This window comes from Crocodylus porosus, unplaced genomic scaffold, assembly GCF_001723895.1.
Source record: "Crocodylus porosus isolate Cpor-Errol unplaced genomic scaffold, CroPor_comp1, whole genome shotgun sequence".
NCBI lineage: Eukaryota > Metazoa > Chordata > Crocodylia > Crocodylidae > Crocodylus > Crocodylus porosus.
In genome coordinates this window covers 59,359,085-59,378,016 of record NW_017728949.1, presented here as the reverse complement: position 1 = coordinate 59,378,016, position 18,932 = coordinate 59,359,085, and the positions used below count along the sequence as shown (strand labels likewise).

At 47.1% G+C, this 18,932-nt stretch overlaps 1 protein-coding gene across 2 annotated transcripts in view; it reads left to right on the top strand.

Moving 5' to 3' along the window:
- SEMA5B (semaphorin 5B) overlaps positions 1-17,961 on the top strand; it is a 244,427-nt gene extending 226,466 nt beyond the window's left edge. Inside the window, exons 22-23 of one of the 2 annotated variants that reach the window (XM_019554059.1) lie at positions 11,434-11,503; positions 11,999-12,090. In XM_019554059.1, coding sequence (XP_019409604.1) covers positions 11,434-11,503; positions 11,999-12,006 — 78 coding nt within the window. In that variant the 3' untranslated portion in view covers positions 12,007-12,090. Of the gene's footprint in view, positions 1-11,433; positions 11,504-11,998 lie in introns of both variants that reach the window. The other variant, XM_019554058.1, reaches the window with a different exon arrangement.
- Positions 17,962-18,932: the final 971 nt, after the last annotated feature.

The following is an 18,932-nucleotide window of genomic DNA, read 5'->3' as shown; positions in this document are numbered from 1 at the left end:
TCATAGGCAAAACCCCAGGGCTGCTGCATGCAGATGCGGGGCAAAGCATTAAAGGGACAAGCCGAGAGAACGCCGTCCCTGCCTGGCTCGTTCAGTCGCCGCTGAGCTAACGAAGTTGGATTCACGGTTGTCCTAATTCCAGGTGGGTGAGGCCTCCTAGATGTGGGGGCAAGAGTGCATCTCTGTAGGGCCTCTGTTTCACAAAGCATATTTTCACCCTTCAGTACGTGCTTAAATCCATCCCCGTTCGGCAAAGTGAGGGCTCGAGTCCTGGATGGAAGCCCTCGGCTGAGTCGGGACCACCGTCCAGGACGAGACCAGGCGCGATGAATGGGCCCGGCCGTAACACCTCCGCGTACCCACGGGGGCCAGTCCGTGTCGGGGTGCGTACGAGGGCCTATTTGAATTAATTTTTGGGAGAGGCGCCGTATCAACTGCTCCGCTGAAACGAAGGGTGCTTGGGCGGAACTGACAGCTCGCCCGGGACTCGGCTGCTGATGAGGAGAAAATCAAACTTGATCACTCCTTGAATTGAGTTGCAGGCTCGGCGGCTGAAGGGAATGCAGCAGGGACGTCCCTTGCGGGGTGAGATCCTCCTCTCCTGTAAATTGGCACCGCTCCATTCCCCCCCGCGCGCTATCAAAGCGCTTGCTTACAACATTTTCTTCAGCGAGCGCACTCAAATTGACACAGACAAGGGAGATTGAAAACCGGCTGAGGGGCCGTAAGCTTCAAGCAGTGATTAATGGCAACATGCTGCGGTGCAGGGAGGGGTCTTGTGGGGCACTGGTTTGAAGTTTAGCTTTAGATAACATCTTTATTAATGGTCTCGGAGAAGGTGCGATCAGCTCGTTAATCGAACGAGCGGAAGGCACTAAAATGGGAGGTGTCAAGAGAAAGAGACGCCGGATAAGGACCCGGGGAGGTTAGCGATGTGGAGAGGGCATCACAAGGTGAGAGTCGGCCCGGGGGAGGAAAGCGCACCACAGCAGGGGTGGTGGAAGTAATCGGAAGGCGGCTATTTGATGGGAGGGAGGTACGTGGAAAGCAGTAAGGCGTTAAGAGGCCGGGGGGAGGTAGCAGATGGCAAACTAGGCCCTGTCTATACTGCATTTTCTCTTTTGGGACCGGTGTAATGACGGTTTTGCAAGCCTCGGTCAGGATGCACCGTGGCAGCATATTTGGGGCTGGCAGCTTTCCGCGCGGCTCGCCCAGGTAATGCAGTGGAGGTGGGGAGATGACAGTGGAGATGAGGATTTGTGCTGCCTGCGCATCCTCACTAATGCTAAACAGGGGAACAGGCAAACCTGCAAGCTCTGGATGGAGCGTACGCCCTGAGAACAAGCTCGGGGGCAGCCCCACACACGCCGTGACGCGGCGCATGTGCATCAAAGCTGCTTGCAGCAGTGGAGCTATGCCAAGGCAGGAAAGCTTTCCTGGGCTGGACAGACCCTTAGGTATGTCTCTGCAGTGTGTTGTAAGGGCAGAGGAAGTGGGTGGCCACCCAGACACATCGCCGAGCAGGGGAGGAGGTGGCCTGTGTCTGGTGTGCCCAAACTTTTTGGACTAGTACCAGCCCTGATATCTTTTTCTGGACCACCGTGCGTGCCCTCCCCAGCATTTCACTGCAAGCCATGTAAAGGATGTGGGATGGGTGTGATCAGTGGACCAGCTGCAGACCACTGCCTGTGGCTGTCACTAGGAACCACTGGTGTGCGTCAGCACAGCGTGGCTGAAGCAGGAACAGCCACGGCACGTGTGACTTTTTGAGCATCCTCAGCCTGCCGACATAATGTGGGGTCAGGTTACCGGGGCAGGAATTGGCACCTGTTTTGTACCCGTCCATGGTGAGAGCTACAGCAGCAAACCACCAACGCTGCAGAGAGGAGATGGGGAGGGGACTCATCGAGGGCAGTGGAAGGACTCCCATTGGATTTGGGGTCTGTTCAGCAAGATCCTGAACACTTTAAGCATGTGCCTAGCTCCAGACTTGTTACTCTTGCTGCTTAAAAGTAACAATACACCTCAAGCTTAAAGTTAAGCTTCTGCTTCAGGACCTTGCTGAATCGGGACCTTCGCTTCCCTGCGTCTCTGTTTTGCACACTCAGCGACACTGCGTACCTCTTTGTGCAAGGATTAATTAGCCACTTTTTTTTTTAACTGCTGCATAATTGCGAAGTATTAATATTATTTTCCTAGCCGAGTATTGGTTTGTTTAATTATTAGCCTGAGCACATCTATGGCTCCGCCACTACTGTGATTATTATTTGATTTATTTAGCAACTGCAAGGAACAAAGATCTCCCCATCTCAAATGCAGGCGCACAGAAGATGGGCTGCATTAGGAAAAACAGAGGCTGTGATGGTTTCATAAGCCATTTTACCTCGCTTTTCAAACAGAAAACACCTTTTTTGGACATAGGCAACGAGGCCCCAGCCTCTCCGCACGCGGTTCCCTTTATACACTGCCAGGGGTCTCGTTGAATTCAATGGAGCTGCTCCAAGGAAGAAATGCCGATTCCCAGGATGTCAGTGGAAGTTATATCACTTCATTTGGACCAAGGTTTCATCCTTTGCTGTGTCAGGCACTAAGGTTTTAAGTGAGGCTTGAAAAAGGGATGTCAAAATCACCAAACCTTTTTTCTTTTTATAGCCTGGAGTTAAATAGATGGGCTTCCAAAGCCTCTTTCCAGCGTTAGTCTGTATTGCCAGGATTAGTAGTAACGCATGGGATGAGAAGACGAACAATGTTAAGCCAACTGGTTTATGAGAGGGGGGAAAAAGAAGTGTGGGTGGCAGGCGTGCTGTTTGTTTTGTTGGGGATGTTGAATACCAACAGATGGGATGTTAGTCATATGCTTTATCTTTTAGTTCGATTTCATGCTAATTATTCCCAGATTGGCTGGTTGAGCTTCGTTCCAAGGTTTGAACCGTCCCGCAAAGTTCTGGATCATGGGAAATTTTTCTTAACGCATTTCAGCAGTTCCCACCTATTTGGCTGTGACAGAGAGGAACTTCCTTTCATAAGAAAGATATGGCTCGCTCCTTCAAGCATACAGAGGACCCGAATGGAGAGCACAGTATGGTTCACTGCTGGTTCGGGGCGGGGGGAATCTGGAAGGATGCAAGACAGGATTAAGGGTTGGATACAACATGTTTTGCATGATCTCCTTCTTCCTCTCACTTTTCCTACCAAAATGAGTGACGGTTTTGCTCTCTGCTACTGCAAGAGGCTGGATCCTCTTCCTAGGGAGCATGGGAGCTTCCATTTCGCTCTTTTAGGGTCAGACTTTGCCTACCAGAATTTGATAGGAATCTTGCTACCGCCGGTACTGAAAGCAGGATTGAGCCCTACATAGGTACAGCTCTCATGTGGCTGTTGGGAGGACTGATTGAAATCGTGCGCTGCTGCCTGTTCATAAAGCAGTCCAGTCACCTTCATGTTGAAGCACTGATTCTGGCCTGTTGCCTAAATCCACTGCCCCGTGAATGACCAAGCCTAAAGATGTTGGGACAGGCTGCCATGCTGGTGGGACAGGTCATCCCAGGGCAACTCATTTGAGGACAAATGTACTTTTAATTTAAAAAGAGATCTAGATAATATATTGTTGAGGCTGGAGGCGTCTTCCTGTCTGCTCACATGCTGGCCCAGGACAAGGATCTTCTGGATGTAACTCCAGTTGGGAAGGCAGTAGGTGCTACGGCATGAAACCTAATTAGAGGGCACATCTACACCTTCATTCATGAGCTTTAGGTAATGCACATTAAATTTAGTATCACCATTGTGAGGTACTAGAAAAAGATTTTCATAGATTTCATAGACATTAGGGCTGGAAGGGACCTCGGGAGATCATCGAGGGTGCATTAGTCTACTTAATGTGTATTAGCAAAAGAGCACGGCTTTTTGTGATGCTTTAATGCGCATTAAAATAGACTAATGCACATTAAAGTCCATGTGTAGATGTGCCTAGCGAGTAGATAAAAATGAGGACTATTTACCCACAGATGATACGAGCTGGGGGAGGTGGAGGATCACTGAACTAAGAACATCTGCACTATATAAGAGAGACTGGTTGTGAAATGTCATCATCTGACAGAAAAAATGTTGGGGCAGTTATACAGCCAGCATCATTGTCATGGCTCTGCTGACTCTAATGCAGGGGTGAGCAATTATTTTGGGCAGAGGGCTGCTACTGAATTTTGGCAAGCCATCAAGGGCCGCATGACTGGCAGCCCAGGGCAGATAAATACTAATTTTCTAAATTTTTTAGGTGCCCTGCGGGCTGGATAGAATGGCCTGGGAGGCTGCATCCGGCCCCCGGGCTACATTTTGCCCACCCCTGGTCTATTGAGACTGTAACTCTTTGTATTGTACATCTTCCCCCAGGACTTTAAGGTATCCCCCCAAAAGGGGGGAAAAAGCTGAAGGGCTAAGAGACATGAGCAAATGAGAAGTAACGACCAAATGCGAGACTAGACAAGGCCTAAAAGCATTATCCTTGCGTTGGAAACACTGCCACTGTATCATTCTTAGTCTGGTTTTGGTGGTTTGTATACAGTATGAGGAGAGTGTCTCCCTGCCTCGGTAGTGTTATAGTCATGTAGCCATGTTGGTCCAGGAATTATGCAAGAGGCAAAGATTTCTTTGGATGATACATTTTATTGGCCCAACTGCATAGCTGAGATAGTCAGGCAAGCTTTCAAATACAAATTCATCAGGTCTGAGCAGTGAACACCCAACACAGCATAGTTATGAAAAAAAAGGTTGTAAGAGTGGGGAAAGAAATTCCCAGGGTAGCAGACAAACAATTGGCAGAAGAAAAGGACCTGATTACCGGGACATGAAGGACTATCAAAAGGGAGGAGGGTCATTCTCACCTTTCATGCGTGGGGGAGAATTGGGGAATCAGGTAGGTTTTAATGAGACATGAAGGCCGTATACATATTAAGCACTTGGTTGGGAGTGTCCAACCGAGCTTTTGAATTCTTGTTCCCAGTTCCTCCTTTTCAACCAGTTAGGTAGATTTCCCTTGAGCACAAGGATGGTGAGGTCAGAGAGGGAATGGTCACACTGTGAGAAATGTGCTCCTAATGGTGTACGTGTGTCTCTGTCCTTCATAATTTCTCTATGCGAGTTCATTCTGGTGTGTAGTTTAGTTTCACTCGTGTAGTTGTCATGAAGGCCTTGGATGCACTGGATCAGATGCACCCCATTTTGGGAAAGGCACGTGTAGGAACCAGGGAGTCTGATAGTTTCATGATGTAGGGGGCATTGGTTGTAGCAGCAATGGCAATGTGTTGACAGGGTCAGTGTTTCTAGCCAAGGCAAGGCTATGTCCCACTTGATGCCTGTTGGACAGTGGGCAGTTTTCCTCTAAGGATGAGTTGGGCAAGGTTAGCGGGTTGTTGGAAAGCCAGGAGTGGAGGGGCTGGGAATATTTTTATCATGGGCTGATCCCTGTTGAATACAGGCTGTAGTCCTTTGATGACTCTGGTGATTGGTGCCAGTGCAGGGTGGGTGGTGGCCACCAGCAGTGTGCAGTCACAGGGGGGGTTCTTTTTGTTTTGGTGCAGGTTACAGGGGGGTGTTTCGATAGCCTTGTCACAGGTATGGTCTAGGTCTATTCCTTGTTGTCTAAAGGCAGATTTAATTCTGGCCAGGTGGGAACATTGAACAGTTACTTGAAGCAGGTGCGGTGGTATCCAAGGGCCTAGCTATATAGGAAGACAAGACAGAAAGTGCCACCCTGGGACGTCAAACCCAGATCCCTGCATTCCCAGCAATCATTTACCCAAAGAAAACACTCGATCCTTATTTAAGAAAATACTGTTTTCATTAGAGTCAGTCGAACTATGCGGTGAAAAATCTGTGCCTTTCTTTTAGTTGATATTTGAAGTTTAGACAGTTTCGTACTTAAAACTTAATTTATATCATCTGCTCTACTTGTCACAGAACAGATGCCCAATCAGGCCGTACACAGCATTGTATCTGAGGTTGAAGAGGACTAGTACTGGAATGTCTCTATTGTTAGGTGTGATTGTGGGCTGATCCTGCTGGGAGAATTTAACTTCATTAATGGATTATAACTTACTGCCCTGGAGTAAGGGCACAAGTTTTTGGCATGGTGGGCAGGAGATTTTGTACGTGGAAAATCTGAATGATTCCCTCAGCCTAAAAACATCACTAATAAATGAGCAAGATAGAACACATACCGGTAGACATTGATGTTAACCATGTTCAGGAGTAGACACTGTTATTGGCACAGCAGCTTGGTTGGACCGATGTGTGTAGGAATTACATGTATTTATGCATCAGAGGTTACAGTAGTAGATGCAGAGATTTTCTGGTAGCACCTTGAAGCTTTTAAAATGTTTCACTGGATTTTGCACGTGGCTTCTGAATTTCTCTGCACATTGGGAGATGCAGTGTTAAGCTGTACCCAGCAGGGGTGTCCAAAACGGCACCGTTCCATTTCGACTTGTGTTTCGACAGAACAGCGTTTTGTTTCAAATTGTGTTTCGATTTGAAACCACTGTTCTGTTTCGTTTTGTCGAAACAGCTTTCACTGTTTTGATGCTGTTTCAGCATTTCGCCCACATGCTATTATGTGGAAGCTCAAAACAGCCTATAACTTTGTCATTTCTGGTTTGATTTGGATAAAACTTGTAGGCATGCTAACCCCTTCTGAAGGCCCAAAGCCTTCCAAGTTTCAAGGAGATAGTTGCAGGGGTTTCTGGGAAACTGCGCCTCAAGCTGCGGACAAGCAAAACTCATGACATGGGTGACACTGTGTGCGTGTTAAGGCACAGCGGGGTGAAAGCTGCAGGGATGGTAGCCCCTGCTGAGGCCACGATGCCTGCCAGCTGCCAAGGAGATCAGTGCAGGGGGAGTCTGGGTTCTGGGGCCCTGCACCTCTAGCTGCTGACAGGCAAAACTCGTGACACAGGTGGGTGACACCGTGTGTGTGTTAAGGTGTGCCCTCACTCACCTGACACCAAGGCAGAAAGCAGGGCAGTTCAAACAATGTTGCCTTTGATGCAGTTTTTCCATCCCTCCCCCAGAGCACCGGGATTGGAAGGGACCATAGGAAAGGATCACAGTCATTGGCCAGCTACACAGTCAATAATGAGAGCACTCCTTCCCCTCCCCCGTCCTTACTTTAGTTTCTGTTTCCCTGCAGGCAAGCCCAGCTTGAGCTTCAAAACTCGAAACGTTTTGAAATTTTTGAAACATTTCGTTTCGAGGCTGTTTCGAAGCTCTCTTTGATTTTGCTGTTTTGAGCTTGAAATGAGTTGAAACAGTGTCAAAATGAAACTGCCGGTAAAATTTTGCACAGCCCTAGTGCCCAGTTGGTTGGACACAGGCTCTTTAACTTGGCTGACACACAGTATGTTGAAATGCTACAGTTAGTTGTCGCAGTAGACACGCTCTTCTTTTTTCTGACTGCATCCCTATTTGATATTCCTGTTCTTAGGACAAAAGAGTCTTCTTTGCTTGCATTTTAGTCACATGCCAAAACAATGGAATAAAAAACCTTCTAGAGAAAGTTTTAAAGTCTTATGTGTGTCTTGAGTAATGGGCTGTGGTCGGATTAGCGTGTGTGGCTGGCAAGCCATCTGCTGAAGAGTTCTTGGATGCAGACCCCTGATGGATAGACTCGCAAATGGAGGTGATGTCAGAAATGATTACGTGGCTTTGCTGATACAGCTGATCTCTCAGCGCACTTTCCCCTGCAATGCACAAAGTCACGGCTTTCTGCAGCTGCTTCTCGGCCACCGGGATGCTGAGAACTGGCACCGATGTTGCCCAGAGGGGAGGGTGCCCAGGGGAGATAGCAGCTGGGTTGTGATCCACTCTGTGCTGGGAGTCCACGCTCACGATTGCTCTTGCCTTTGCCATCACCAGACATACCGATACCTTTCTGCATGGAGCGGGCCCTATTTTTCCCTAGTACAACTCCATTGACTTCAGGACCTGGAGGCTAACTTTGGTCCATCAATCTGATGCCCCACCTGGATGGGGCTGAGTGAGAGATGTTGCTCTTGAGGGAGTGTCATGGTCTCCCAACCCTGCCCATCGGAGAAGGGAAGTGAGCAAGGGTTAAACCATAGAGTAAAACGCCACCTGAGGCCACCCACAGCGATCTAACTGTAGATCTGTGCATGTGGGCCTCTAAAATTCACTGCCACCTCATTCCCTCTCTTGCAAAATATCAAGCAGTCTCCAATGCCTGGGAGCCTAATCATCTATACATGTATTAAAAGAAGGCCCTGCACATTGATCATGTCCATTTAGATCTCACTTTGTCGCCTCAATATTTCTGGAGACAAATTCTTTGCAGCTAATTGCAATATAAATTCTCTTAAAACATTTTCATAAAGGGATTTCCCAAAGATATAAGGCCCACCATCAAAAAAAGAGAGAGAGCAAAGAAACAGCTGTGAGGTGGGGTTTTTTTTGTTTCCTAACTAAGTGCTATAGAAAAGTAAAGAGGAGGGAGAGAGAAAACTGCAAATCTTGCTAATTAAATGCTAAGCTTGCTTTTGTGGGCTTGATTTAAAGCATTGCAGAAGATCCTGATATTTTTACCAACTTTCCAGCTGAAGGCCAAAGAAATGGACTGTTGTGGTTTTAATGCTCTGCTAGAGATGGGCTTGAGCCACAGGGCTCAAACACCACGAAACATCAGGGATGCTTCGGTTTGAGGGCCTTGGCACACGTTACACTTAGGACATGCTAACTGTACTGCAAATGCAAGCATCCAGTCACTGAAGCAGCAGACCATGTGCTAAATGCCATCGTAGCGCAGCAAAGCCAGGACTCTTCTTGTGAGGAGTATCTCCAGGTCACATCACCTAACACGTGTTGAGCTAACGTCTGACTGCCCCACGGAGGTAGTACAGTCAGGAGACTCCAGTGCACAGGCGGGGGGAGGTTGGGGCTGGCAAACAACCCTTTGTCAGTCCCAGCCCCTGCAGCACATGACGCCGACCCTGAGGATGTTTTATTTAGATTGTAGCAAGCATTAGTGTGCGACTGCTCAGAAAACTTTCTAAGTGGTAGCAATGAAACACATCCTATGTGTGGCAAGGCTTGATCCAGGCCTAGCTCTCCTTTTAACACTTCAGAGAGGTGACCCAGCTAACCTGAGAGCATTGCTCTGAGACGGCCACCCATCCCCTGCTGCCCCGTGCCTTCAGCTTCCTCTGCAACGTGCCTGTGCAACCCACAAGACACGGGAGGTTTCTCGGTGCAATAATTGGTCAGTTCGGAGGCAGCTCCCCAGTTGGTTTCCCTGGTTTTCTCTGCACTCATTTGTGTTCTTGCCCATTTATGCCTGTGCTGTGCACTTGAGTGGATCCAGTGATGCATTACACTCATTGCGCGCAGTTGTGACTGCGGTGGCATGGAGCAAGGTAGTGGGGGAATTCGCTGCATTCTCCTGCGGTGGGAATCAGCGGCCGGGAGCATGGCGTTGCACACGGTCCCCAGGGAAACCCAGAGGCTTCAAAGAGGGAGCCAGGGCGTCCAAACCATTCTGCTATGGAACAGGAAAAACAGTTGTCAGGTAGTAGCCAAGAACAAGTCCATTGGCCATACCGTACGGTGCACGTGTCGAGTGCATTTCACCCAGGAGCATTTCACCAGCGCAAGTCAGCATTTTTATCCCCATGCTACAGGTGAGGAGAGAAACCGAGTCTCCCAAGGACTCCTAGCAAGCGGCAGAGCCAGAAAATAGATCCCTGTTTCCCTGACTCCCAGCCCTGTGATCTGACCAACACGTGCTGGACCTAGCTGCTTGAGTTGTTATTTTAATATTTTTTGGATCATGGGAAGCAGGGCGTGGCATTTCCCAGCATTTCATTTCAGCGGGCCAAAAGGACTCTCAGCCCTTGGCCAAGTTTGATCAGATCATTTCCAAATGACCCTTTCACTCCACAGCTGACGGACTAGGAGCCCATCTCTGCAACCCATGTGGGCTGTGCACGGGTAGATGAAACGGAGAGGAACTCCATTTTTTAGGCAGGAGAAAGTGGATTAGTTTAGGGAGCCCGTTCCCTAACAACTCCACATGCATTTGTAGCCAGCACAGGTAATCATGGCTCTTGGCTGAGTACTTGGCTTAAACCAGCTCAGATAAATGTTTCAGAAGTGAATCAGTCCCAGACATTTGCCTACCAAATGCTTTTCCTTTGCATATTCTCACTGCAGTAGCTTCCTTTCCTCTGTGGGTCATTTTGCCTCGAAGGAGTCTTTCCTCCTACGTCCTGGATGGGTCTTTAACTCACAGCCTCTCATGGCAGCTCATCAACTACCGCGAGGTCTGATGATCCCCGCTCTGCTGAAATGTGCATAGGTAGAAGGAATCGGGTTTTCCTGCCTCGGTCCGCCAAGGTTGCTTGAACAGGAGACAAGTTGGAGGCACACTCAGGTTTTACAGGTTTCACTTGGGCACTGAAAACGGTAGCGCTGCCTATTCCAGTCACATTTGCCAGGTGTATTGGGCCCGGCGCTGCCACCCGTATTCGCACAAAGCCGTGCTTAACAGATACCGGCGATGTGCTTAACATTGGTTTCGTGAGTAAGGCGGTATTTAGAAGTGGTGGTATTGGATCCTTCATGCTTTTGAGCATCAGCTGTTAATCATCACATTGCGCCTGGCAGGAAGAAATGTCTGTGGCGTCCCCGTAGGAAAACAGAGATTATGTCACTTAGGGAGGCAGTAGCAGTCAGCAGCAAGACTCAGGCATCCTCGCCTCCTTTCCTACTCCTACTCAGCCACTGATCCATGCTGGCTCTTAAATGAGCGGGGTTTCACGCCAGATGCTGAGCTAGACAATCACAGACACCCACCCTCAGTGAACTGAGCACCTTTTTTAAGGCCGTATGTGGCGCATAGACCTTGTGTAGAGCCTCAACAAGAGGAGGAGGACGATGACGGAGGGAGGTACTCAGGTGAGAGATATCAGGCATGTGGTCACATGAGAATGAAATGCCGGGGGCAGGTTTCGGGAAGTACAACCAGGTGCCTCCCGTGATTGAAATGAGGTTTCCCCAAGACATAAAGCAGCTGTTGAGGTCCCATCCAACCCTAGCATCTATGAATCGCTGAATCTAGGAGCTCTTACGTCCTCCAACATTGGATTTGACCATTTTCCACTGGTAACGCCTGACGTGTCAATGAGGTTTATACCCGGGGGAGGGGAGGGAATACAGTAGCTGGTGTCATGAACATGAGCAAGTCCGTAATAAGGGAAGACAAGACCCCTCTGCCCGTTCCTGGATTCTGATGGGAAAAGGTACATTCATGTTGCTCTTGTTTCGGTTGCTATTGACCACCCGTGCTTCTCGGTTGTTAAATTTCTTTAGTCTTTTATTTATTTATTTTTTAGTTTTTCACAAAGTGACCCTGACTTGTTACTTATACTGTAGCTTACAGAAGTGACACACTTAATATCGGGGGGTCCAAACCTGGATATCTACCAGTGGAGATGGAGACCAGGTAAATGTGCACCTGCTCTGCCAAAGGGAAAAAGAAGGGCCACTTTGGCAACTGCTATGAGAGGCAGCTGGAGGCTGTAAAATAAAAAAAAAAACACGTTGGAAGGGGATAGGTTGCAGTGTTACCGTTATTTGCTAAGCCCTGCTTGTTTAGGCCCAGCATGTGTGACAATGATGAGCGGACATCATGCCACCTACTAGGAGAATCTGGGTCTCTGGAGAAGGCTCTGGGTTCTGACTCTGGTAGTGGGTGAGCACAGATCCACCGAAGTAGGATGGCAGGAGCTGTGGGTCCCTCCACAGCATCACTCCATAAAGGAAGCCATCTGAATGGTATCCACCCATCTTACTCTCCCAGACGGAGGGAAGGTGCTAGTGGCTGGAGTGGAGAACATGATGGAGAAGGCAGCAGAGAGGGTGCTAATCTGGAAATAGGAAGGATGCATTGACCAGGCAGTGTTAACGTATCTACGCACTTTCTTTTCCCCTTTCACAGACGCTTAACAAGAACAATTTAATACCCGATGACAGAACCAACTTCTACCCCTTGCAGCAAACCAACGTGTACACGACTACCTACTACCCCAGTACACTGAATAAATATGACTACAGGCCTGAGGCCTCCCCTGGAAGGACCTTTACCAACAGCTGATGGTGGACAGATCATGCAAGGACTGGATCCATTCCTATATGAATTTTTTTTTTAATTGGGTTTATGGACCAAATATTGGCCCAGTCTCTAGATGTAAATATTGTACAGTAGGGCCTTTTTTTTTTGGTTTACTGTATTACTTGTAAACACCACATCTCCTTAAGTGGGCAGAATGCTTACGGGCCACGGACCGCTCTTCATAAGCTTTTACGGATATTTGGCTGCAAGTGTTCAAGGCTGGAAGAGCAGCATTTCTGTCCAGGCCCAAATTGCCAAGGAGCTGACTATGTGCTGTGGCAAGTTTCCACTGTGCAGGAGAATGAAACCATACAGGTGTACTCAAAGAAACTCAACAGGTAGCTGCTTAGAGCAAAAAACCTCTCTACGGTGAAGAGCGCCTTTCCTGCGATACGATAGCAAAGGTACTCTGAATGGCACTTAGTTCACAAGACAAGCTGCACGGGACTCCATCGTGCTAACAACTTGAACGTTTCATTCTTTTCTTTCCTTTTTTTTAAGTTTCTATAAAAATAACTTTCCAGGGCAGTGGGACCATGGGATGATGCCTTTCCCGTTCCGGGAAATAGTCTTTTTGGGTAAGTTGCCGTTTGACCGGCGAAGGAAGAACATGCGAAGAGCGGACTTTACCCGAAGAAGCATCTCAGAATGTTTCTGGTCTTAATTAAGAGAAAACTATACAGGCAGTGAGATGTTAAGCAAAGAAAATGTTGGCACGATGAGACGTGAACTTGGAGTGCATAGCGAAGATGTTTATACCGCTGGAAAAAAGAAAAAGAAAAAGTGAAGGGCTCTTCAAGAGCCATGGGCTTTCTTCAAGACAACATTTACTCTTTTTGGTTTTTTTCCCCTCTAGTTTTGATTCCAACCATGACAATGTTGATGGCCATGCTCTCCTTTTGTGACATTATCATGCATTGGGCTAATTCTTACTGTATGATTATTTTTAGTTCGTTTATTTTCAGAGTAAGAGATACTGACTTTTTGGGGGGGGGGGCGCGTATTTTTCTAAGGAATGTTTCCATGGCGTGACGTGACCCGAACGTCTGCTGCGCATTCTTACGGTGTCTTCCAGGCAGAACTCCATGAATTCATTAATTATACAGCTGAACAACGTGCATTGTTTGCCGGTATTCCTCTACCTGCTCAGCAAACGAACAAACAAATCTGGCTACAGCCGTTAAATTAATTTGGGACTGTAGCATTATTAAAATTTTTTTATCCAGCTTAGCAATGTAATGTCGTGTAGGTGCGTGACTATGTCCATGAGACCTGTATTAGACTGAGACAGAAGCCATGGTGTCCACGACCAGGTGTTTCCTTGACATTATTGTTTTCACCCTTCGCCAGTGCTTAAATGTACAATTCCCTCCACTGTGTCAGCAACGTGAGCAAGTATGGCACTGTTACTGTTCGATGTTCCTAAGTATTTATAATGAACTCCTGACGCTAAGACTGCGAGAATGCTGCACTACCGAGCATGAGATAACGAGTGCAAAGCACGCACGCATGAACTCCACGTGGTGCCAGAACGGGGAATCTTTGTATGCCTCATCCCTCAGCTCTTGCCATATCTATTTTCAGTCCCTAACTAGGGTGTTTTTCCAGAGGTCTGTTTTAGATGCATTTCCTTCAACAGATTTTTGCTAGAAGCCGGTGCTGTACTAGTTCCTCACGCCCCTTGGTCCCCAGCACACGCTCGCTCGGCTGGCTTGGGTGTCCGCCTAACTCAACCGCAGAAGTAGGGACTAGGAATAGAAGAAAGGCCTGGCCAGAGTGTGTGCAAAAGCCCACATGGCCCCTGTGATCAGGACTGAGAAGCGAAAGAGCAAAGCTGCCTTCTGTTTCTAAGCTAGCTGAACCCGAAAGCTGTCTGCAGTCACCCATGGCCATAATGGTATTTTTCTTATAAAATTCCCCTTGTCAGCCTGGTCACTGGGGTGTCCCAGACTAGATCAGTGACTCCTGGTCTTTTCTGCCCATCAGACCAGTTGAGGTCCTGCTCCCAGCTGCACCAATGTCAATGAAGAGAAACTCCCCTTAGAGAAGCAGAGGTGCTCTGGATTCCCAGCCAGGTGATGAGGGGCCGGCGCAGACTCTTAATACTTTTGCTTCTGCTACTGCTGTTTAACGAGGGACATTGCAACCCCTCCACCCTACGTGGGCTGCCCTCAGTTTTGGCGTGTTAGCAGAGGAGAAGGCAGCAAGGATGGATGGGACGGCAGCATGGACATCGACATAGCGGCATTGCTCCAAAAGCCTAAGGCTGGGATTTTTCAAAGGCCCCTAAGTGAGTTAGGCACATAAATAGTTATGAGGACCTAGGTTTAGTTCCTGGTGGACTTCCTTTGAGGAACCGGGACTTGTTCTGCTGCATTTCCTTGTTCCTTTAAGTGACATTAAAAAAAACCCAAGAGACCATAGTGGAACCGGTGGCTGAACATTGTTGGATCAGGCTGCCCAGTCGGGACTTCCCAAATTTAATTTCAGTGAACCTAAAGAAAGCGTGGGTGCCCACAATCACTATAGACATTACAAATTATAGATGCCAGAGCGTCCCACGCAGATGAGGTCCTGCATTGGAGAGCTGTAGGATTATCATTTACTGGGCTGGATCGCGGCTGCCCTGTGTGAAGGTGTGAGCAAGCGAGTTGAACCTTGCAATCATTTTGAATTTTTGCATTTTCCTTTTTGCCTCTCAAACATTTCCCAGTTCCAGCCTCTCAGAATAATATATTTAAACTGCCTTTTTTTCCTTCCATGCAGCTTGTGAAATTATTTAGGGTTTCAACTCACTGAGAAAAATCATTACTTCCATTGTGCTTCAGAAGTGCATATTTTATAAACTATTTGAAGGCAGATACCGGGGAGGGAGCGGGTGTGCAGTTATATTTTCAGCAAGACATAGAAATTTGTTCTTACCAGTCGTCCAAATGGATTCAGCCCTTTTTCAAATAATTGGCAATCACAGCAAGAAGCTGTGAGCTCCATTCGAGCAGAAAGTAGAAGCGAGGGGGTTGGGCGGGGAGAAGGCAGCTGAACTCTTATTACTCAATTAATGTTTGCATGAGAGTGCAGTTCTTTAAGGGCAATGTTAATGTGATGTCAGGGTTGAATGCCTTAAGAGCTCCCTAGTGCATGACAGGTTAATGACACCAGATACAGTGATGTTCGTGCGTTTCTGTTTGATTCCAGCAGGTAATTCAGCAGCTTGCTCATCATGTCTGTAATGTCTATAGTAGATTGAATTGCTCCTGCAGCTTGATGTTAAATGGCTTAAAATTTCCCATTCTTAGGGTCATCTAAAAGTATGTGCAATACACTTGGTTCTACAGCATTGCTTTCTACAAGCCGCTTCCTCCGCTGTTTTTTTTTTGCCCCCACTGTTATGAGAAACTCGGGTCATTTACTTGACAAGGAATTGACCTTCACCTTGAGACTCGAGGGCTGTGCAAATGTTTTGGGCTGGGATTCAGCAAAGAGCAGGTGGACTGCTAGACACGTCTTATTTCTTTCCCCCCTTGGCTATTTCTTTCCCCCTATACAAATGCTTGTACTTTTTTCCTAGAAGGTTCATTTTGTGCAGGGTTACCTCTTCTATATTGCAAAGCTGCCGTTGGACTTCGCTGGGTTGGAAAGCCAAGTGTGAACATCTCCCCTTAGTAATGCACACAGCTCACTCCAGCAAGTAAAACACTGAAAAAAAACTCCTGGAGAAAAGGGTGCTGTTGTCTGAAAGACGCACTTGCAAATGTATATATATATATGTGAGCCAGCTGCTCTTCTGAGACGTGTGAAACATGAATCGCAGAAGACAGGAATGTGTATTGTACAACAACTGCTCTTGATGCCTTATTTTTAGAAAGTGAAATAGAAGTTGTGTCGAAAGCAATGTAGAAAGTGGGAACAGAGTCCATTAATTACCATGTAGGCTACAGACAAAGATGATCCCTCCAATGATGTAAAGCTACGCCCATGTGAGGATGAAATCGCTGTCCATAGAGAACTGTCTATTCTTTGTACCAAATTGTAGGATTTTTTTATACATATAAAATGTAAATTTAAAAGTTTGTGTACCAACTTCCTCTTTTGATCGAATAGTGTGCATTATCTATCAGTGGATAAGTACAGTATATATTTATAATATATACACACAATATATATAAATATATATATAGAGAGAGCAAGATGCCTGCAGAGAACGTTTAGAAGGGCAGTGCTGTTATTCAACCTCCATCTGGACAAACTGAAAGCAAGGACTGAAACAGCCAGTGTTTCATTTGCTTTAACAAAACATACCTTGTAGCTAAATGAAATCTAATTATCTTTAAATTGAGAAGAAAATTGATTTTTATAGTTCAAAATGCCCATTTCCCCAGCACAAAGCCTGCGTAAGAATGCCGGCACGAACGGTTTTTGGAGCAACTTCTGTTTTACGAATAATCCTCCCATGCCGGCTATGTGGATCACTCTTTCTTTTTTAATTACAAGTAGAGAATAATTGTGTGAGCATAGTAGCACGTGGGAGTAAGGACTACTGTACCATTAAAGTAAAACGCATCTTCAGCCAGAACTGGGGGGAAGTCAGTTAGCACGTACGTGTTGAAGAGCTTTGCAATTAGTTTCCCTCTATTTGATTGGCAGGCTAGACACCGAAGAACTATTCACATGCTGGGCTCTTACTGTTTAAGTTAAAGGAGAAAACCTGCCAGCCCAGCAGCTGAGGTATGTAAAGAAACCTAAAAGATTTGATACAGCAAGTCAGGCACCTGAATCCCTTGGGTTCCTTTGAAAATGCAAGCTGTAATTTTCAGGGGGGCTGAGGTTGCCCTTGGCCATCCGCTCATTGGGACAGGGTAAGGACTACCAAAGGTTTGCAAGGGCTTGGTTTGGACTGTTTAATTCTTCAGCAGGAAAGGCACATAGGGATGTCTTTTGTAAACCAGCTAAGGGCAAACGTCCAGAGGTCCTAAGGACAAGTTTGGTTCAAAGAAACATCCAGCCATTTAGGTGCTGTCCATGCCTCAACCTGAGACAGGAAAATGCTCTCAAGCAGGTTGTCATGGAGGGTCCAGCATCTTGTCTCACATGGCTGGACACTATTTGAAGAGCACCATATTCTTGCCCAGGGTCAAGAAAGGCAACTCATGGCAGAGATGCAGACTTCAGATCTTGGCACTCCAGCCTGATCCAAGCCAACCTCGTCAGGTGGCCAAAGGCGATCCTGATGAGTAATGGCAACATGCTCCATGGGCTGGGCACCTGTGCAAGATGCACACCACAGAGTCCGGGAGCAGTCCGGGGATCAACTCCATCAATAACGGAAGCAAAAAGTTTCCATTGTGGAGCCAGTGTCAAAGCCAGCCAGCTGTATGCCGGTGGGGGATGTGCAGCTGCTCTCCGCTTGCATCTAATTCATTGGCAACATCATTTGTCGTAGAGGAGAAGTAAGGGAGGAATGGCAGGTGAAGGTGAAATCACAGGACTTTGTGTTATAATGGGCAGGGGAGGGGAATGACAGTGCATAATTGGATCTTGGCTACACAGGAAATTCATAGTAGAATGCAAAATCTTTGGCCCCCAAAAACAAACCCTGGAGAGCAGGATTGGACTCTTGTGAAGGCACATCACCCTTCCTATGCAATTGAACTTGATGGTACTATTAGTATAAAGGTGACCTAGACTGTAATCACTGCCTTTAGACACTGTGAATTTTTTTTGGGTACTCTGTATTTTTATATATTGTACAATGTAAAGAATAATTCAGAAATAAAACAGAACAACCTGGGGAGCTGGTGGCTTATTTCCTCTCGGAGGCTTACACGGCTGGATCACGCACCTCGTAAGACGACTTGACGGCGAGGACCAGACCGGTAGCTCCGGACGCTTCTCCTGGCATTGCTCAGGGCCCGTGCTGTGGGTGGCCAAGTTAATCCCCTGAATGCAATTAGCTGCATATTCCAGGTTCATACTTCGGTCATTCCTTCTTTACCAACCCGTCAGGCTGCAGCCGAAAGCCTGACGCTGGATTACGTTCATCACAAATTGAGCTGTTGGTTGCTGGGTCCAAAACAAAGCTCAGCCACGAAGTTCAGCTCTGCACACCTGCTTTGCCTGGTTAGACATGGCAGAGGTGAACTGAACACCAACATTTTGAAGCATAAATCATAGTTTGGACGGCAGCGGCCACTGAGCCAAACCACACTTGACTCAGACCCCTCTGAATTTAGCAACACAAAAATCCCTTTCTAACCGTGTGGTGTGAACCTCACCTCTGCTCCCTGCTTCCTGTAGCACCTCAGCTGAGACCAGGAAACCCTATGACCTTGGTCCCCCAAAGACACCAGGCCTCTCTACCGAGGATGCGAGCTTGCTTGCAGTAAGACAAAAATACGATGTGCATGCTGAACCTTTCGGCTGTATGCTCTCCCTTGCAGCAAAATGGTATCCTGGCTCCTTCACAATTGTTACAGATCACTGTGAAGAGTTGTAAAAGTGGACACATTTTGATTGAAGGATGATGATCTCCTCGTACTAGAGAAGGTAATAGCTCTCGTCACATTTATTAATCAAAATAAAGGCCATGGGAAGTGACAGAGTCAGGAACATTTTAGTTTATGTTCCGATACAGCTCAAGACTTATATTGTAGTTTTATACAGAAAATTACACCATAATGTCGTAAAAAATAGATTGGATTACTAATAACCTGAAGCACGGTACACCTGCATACATAATAGCTTATTCTCAGTAAATCACCAG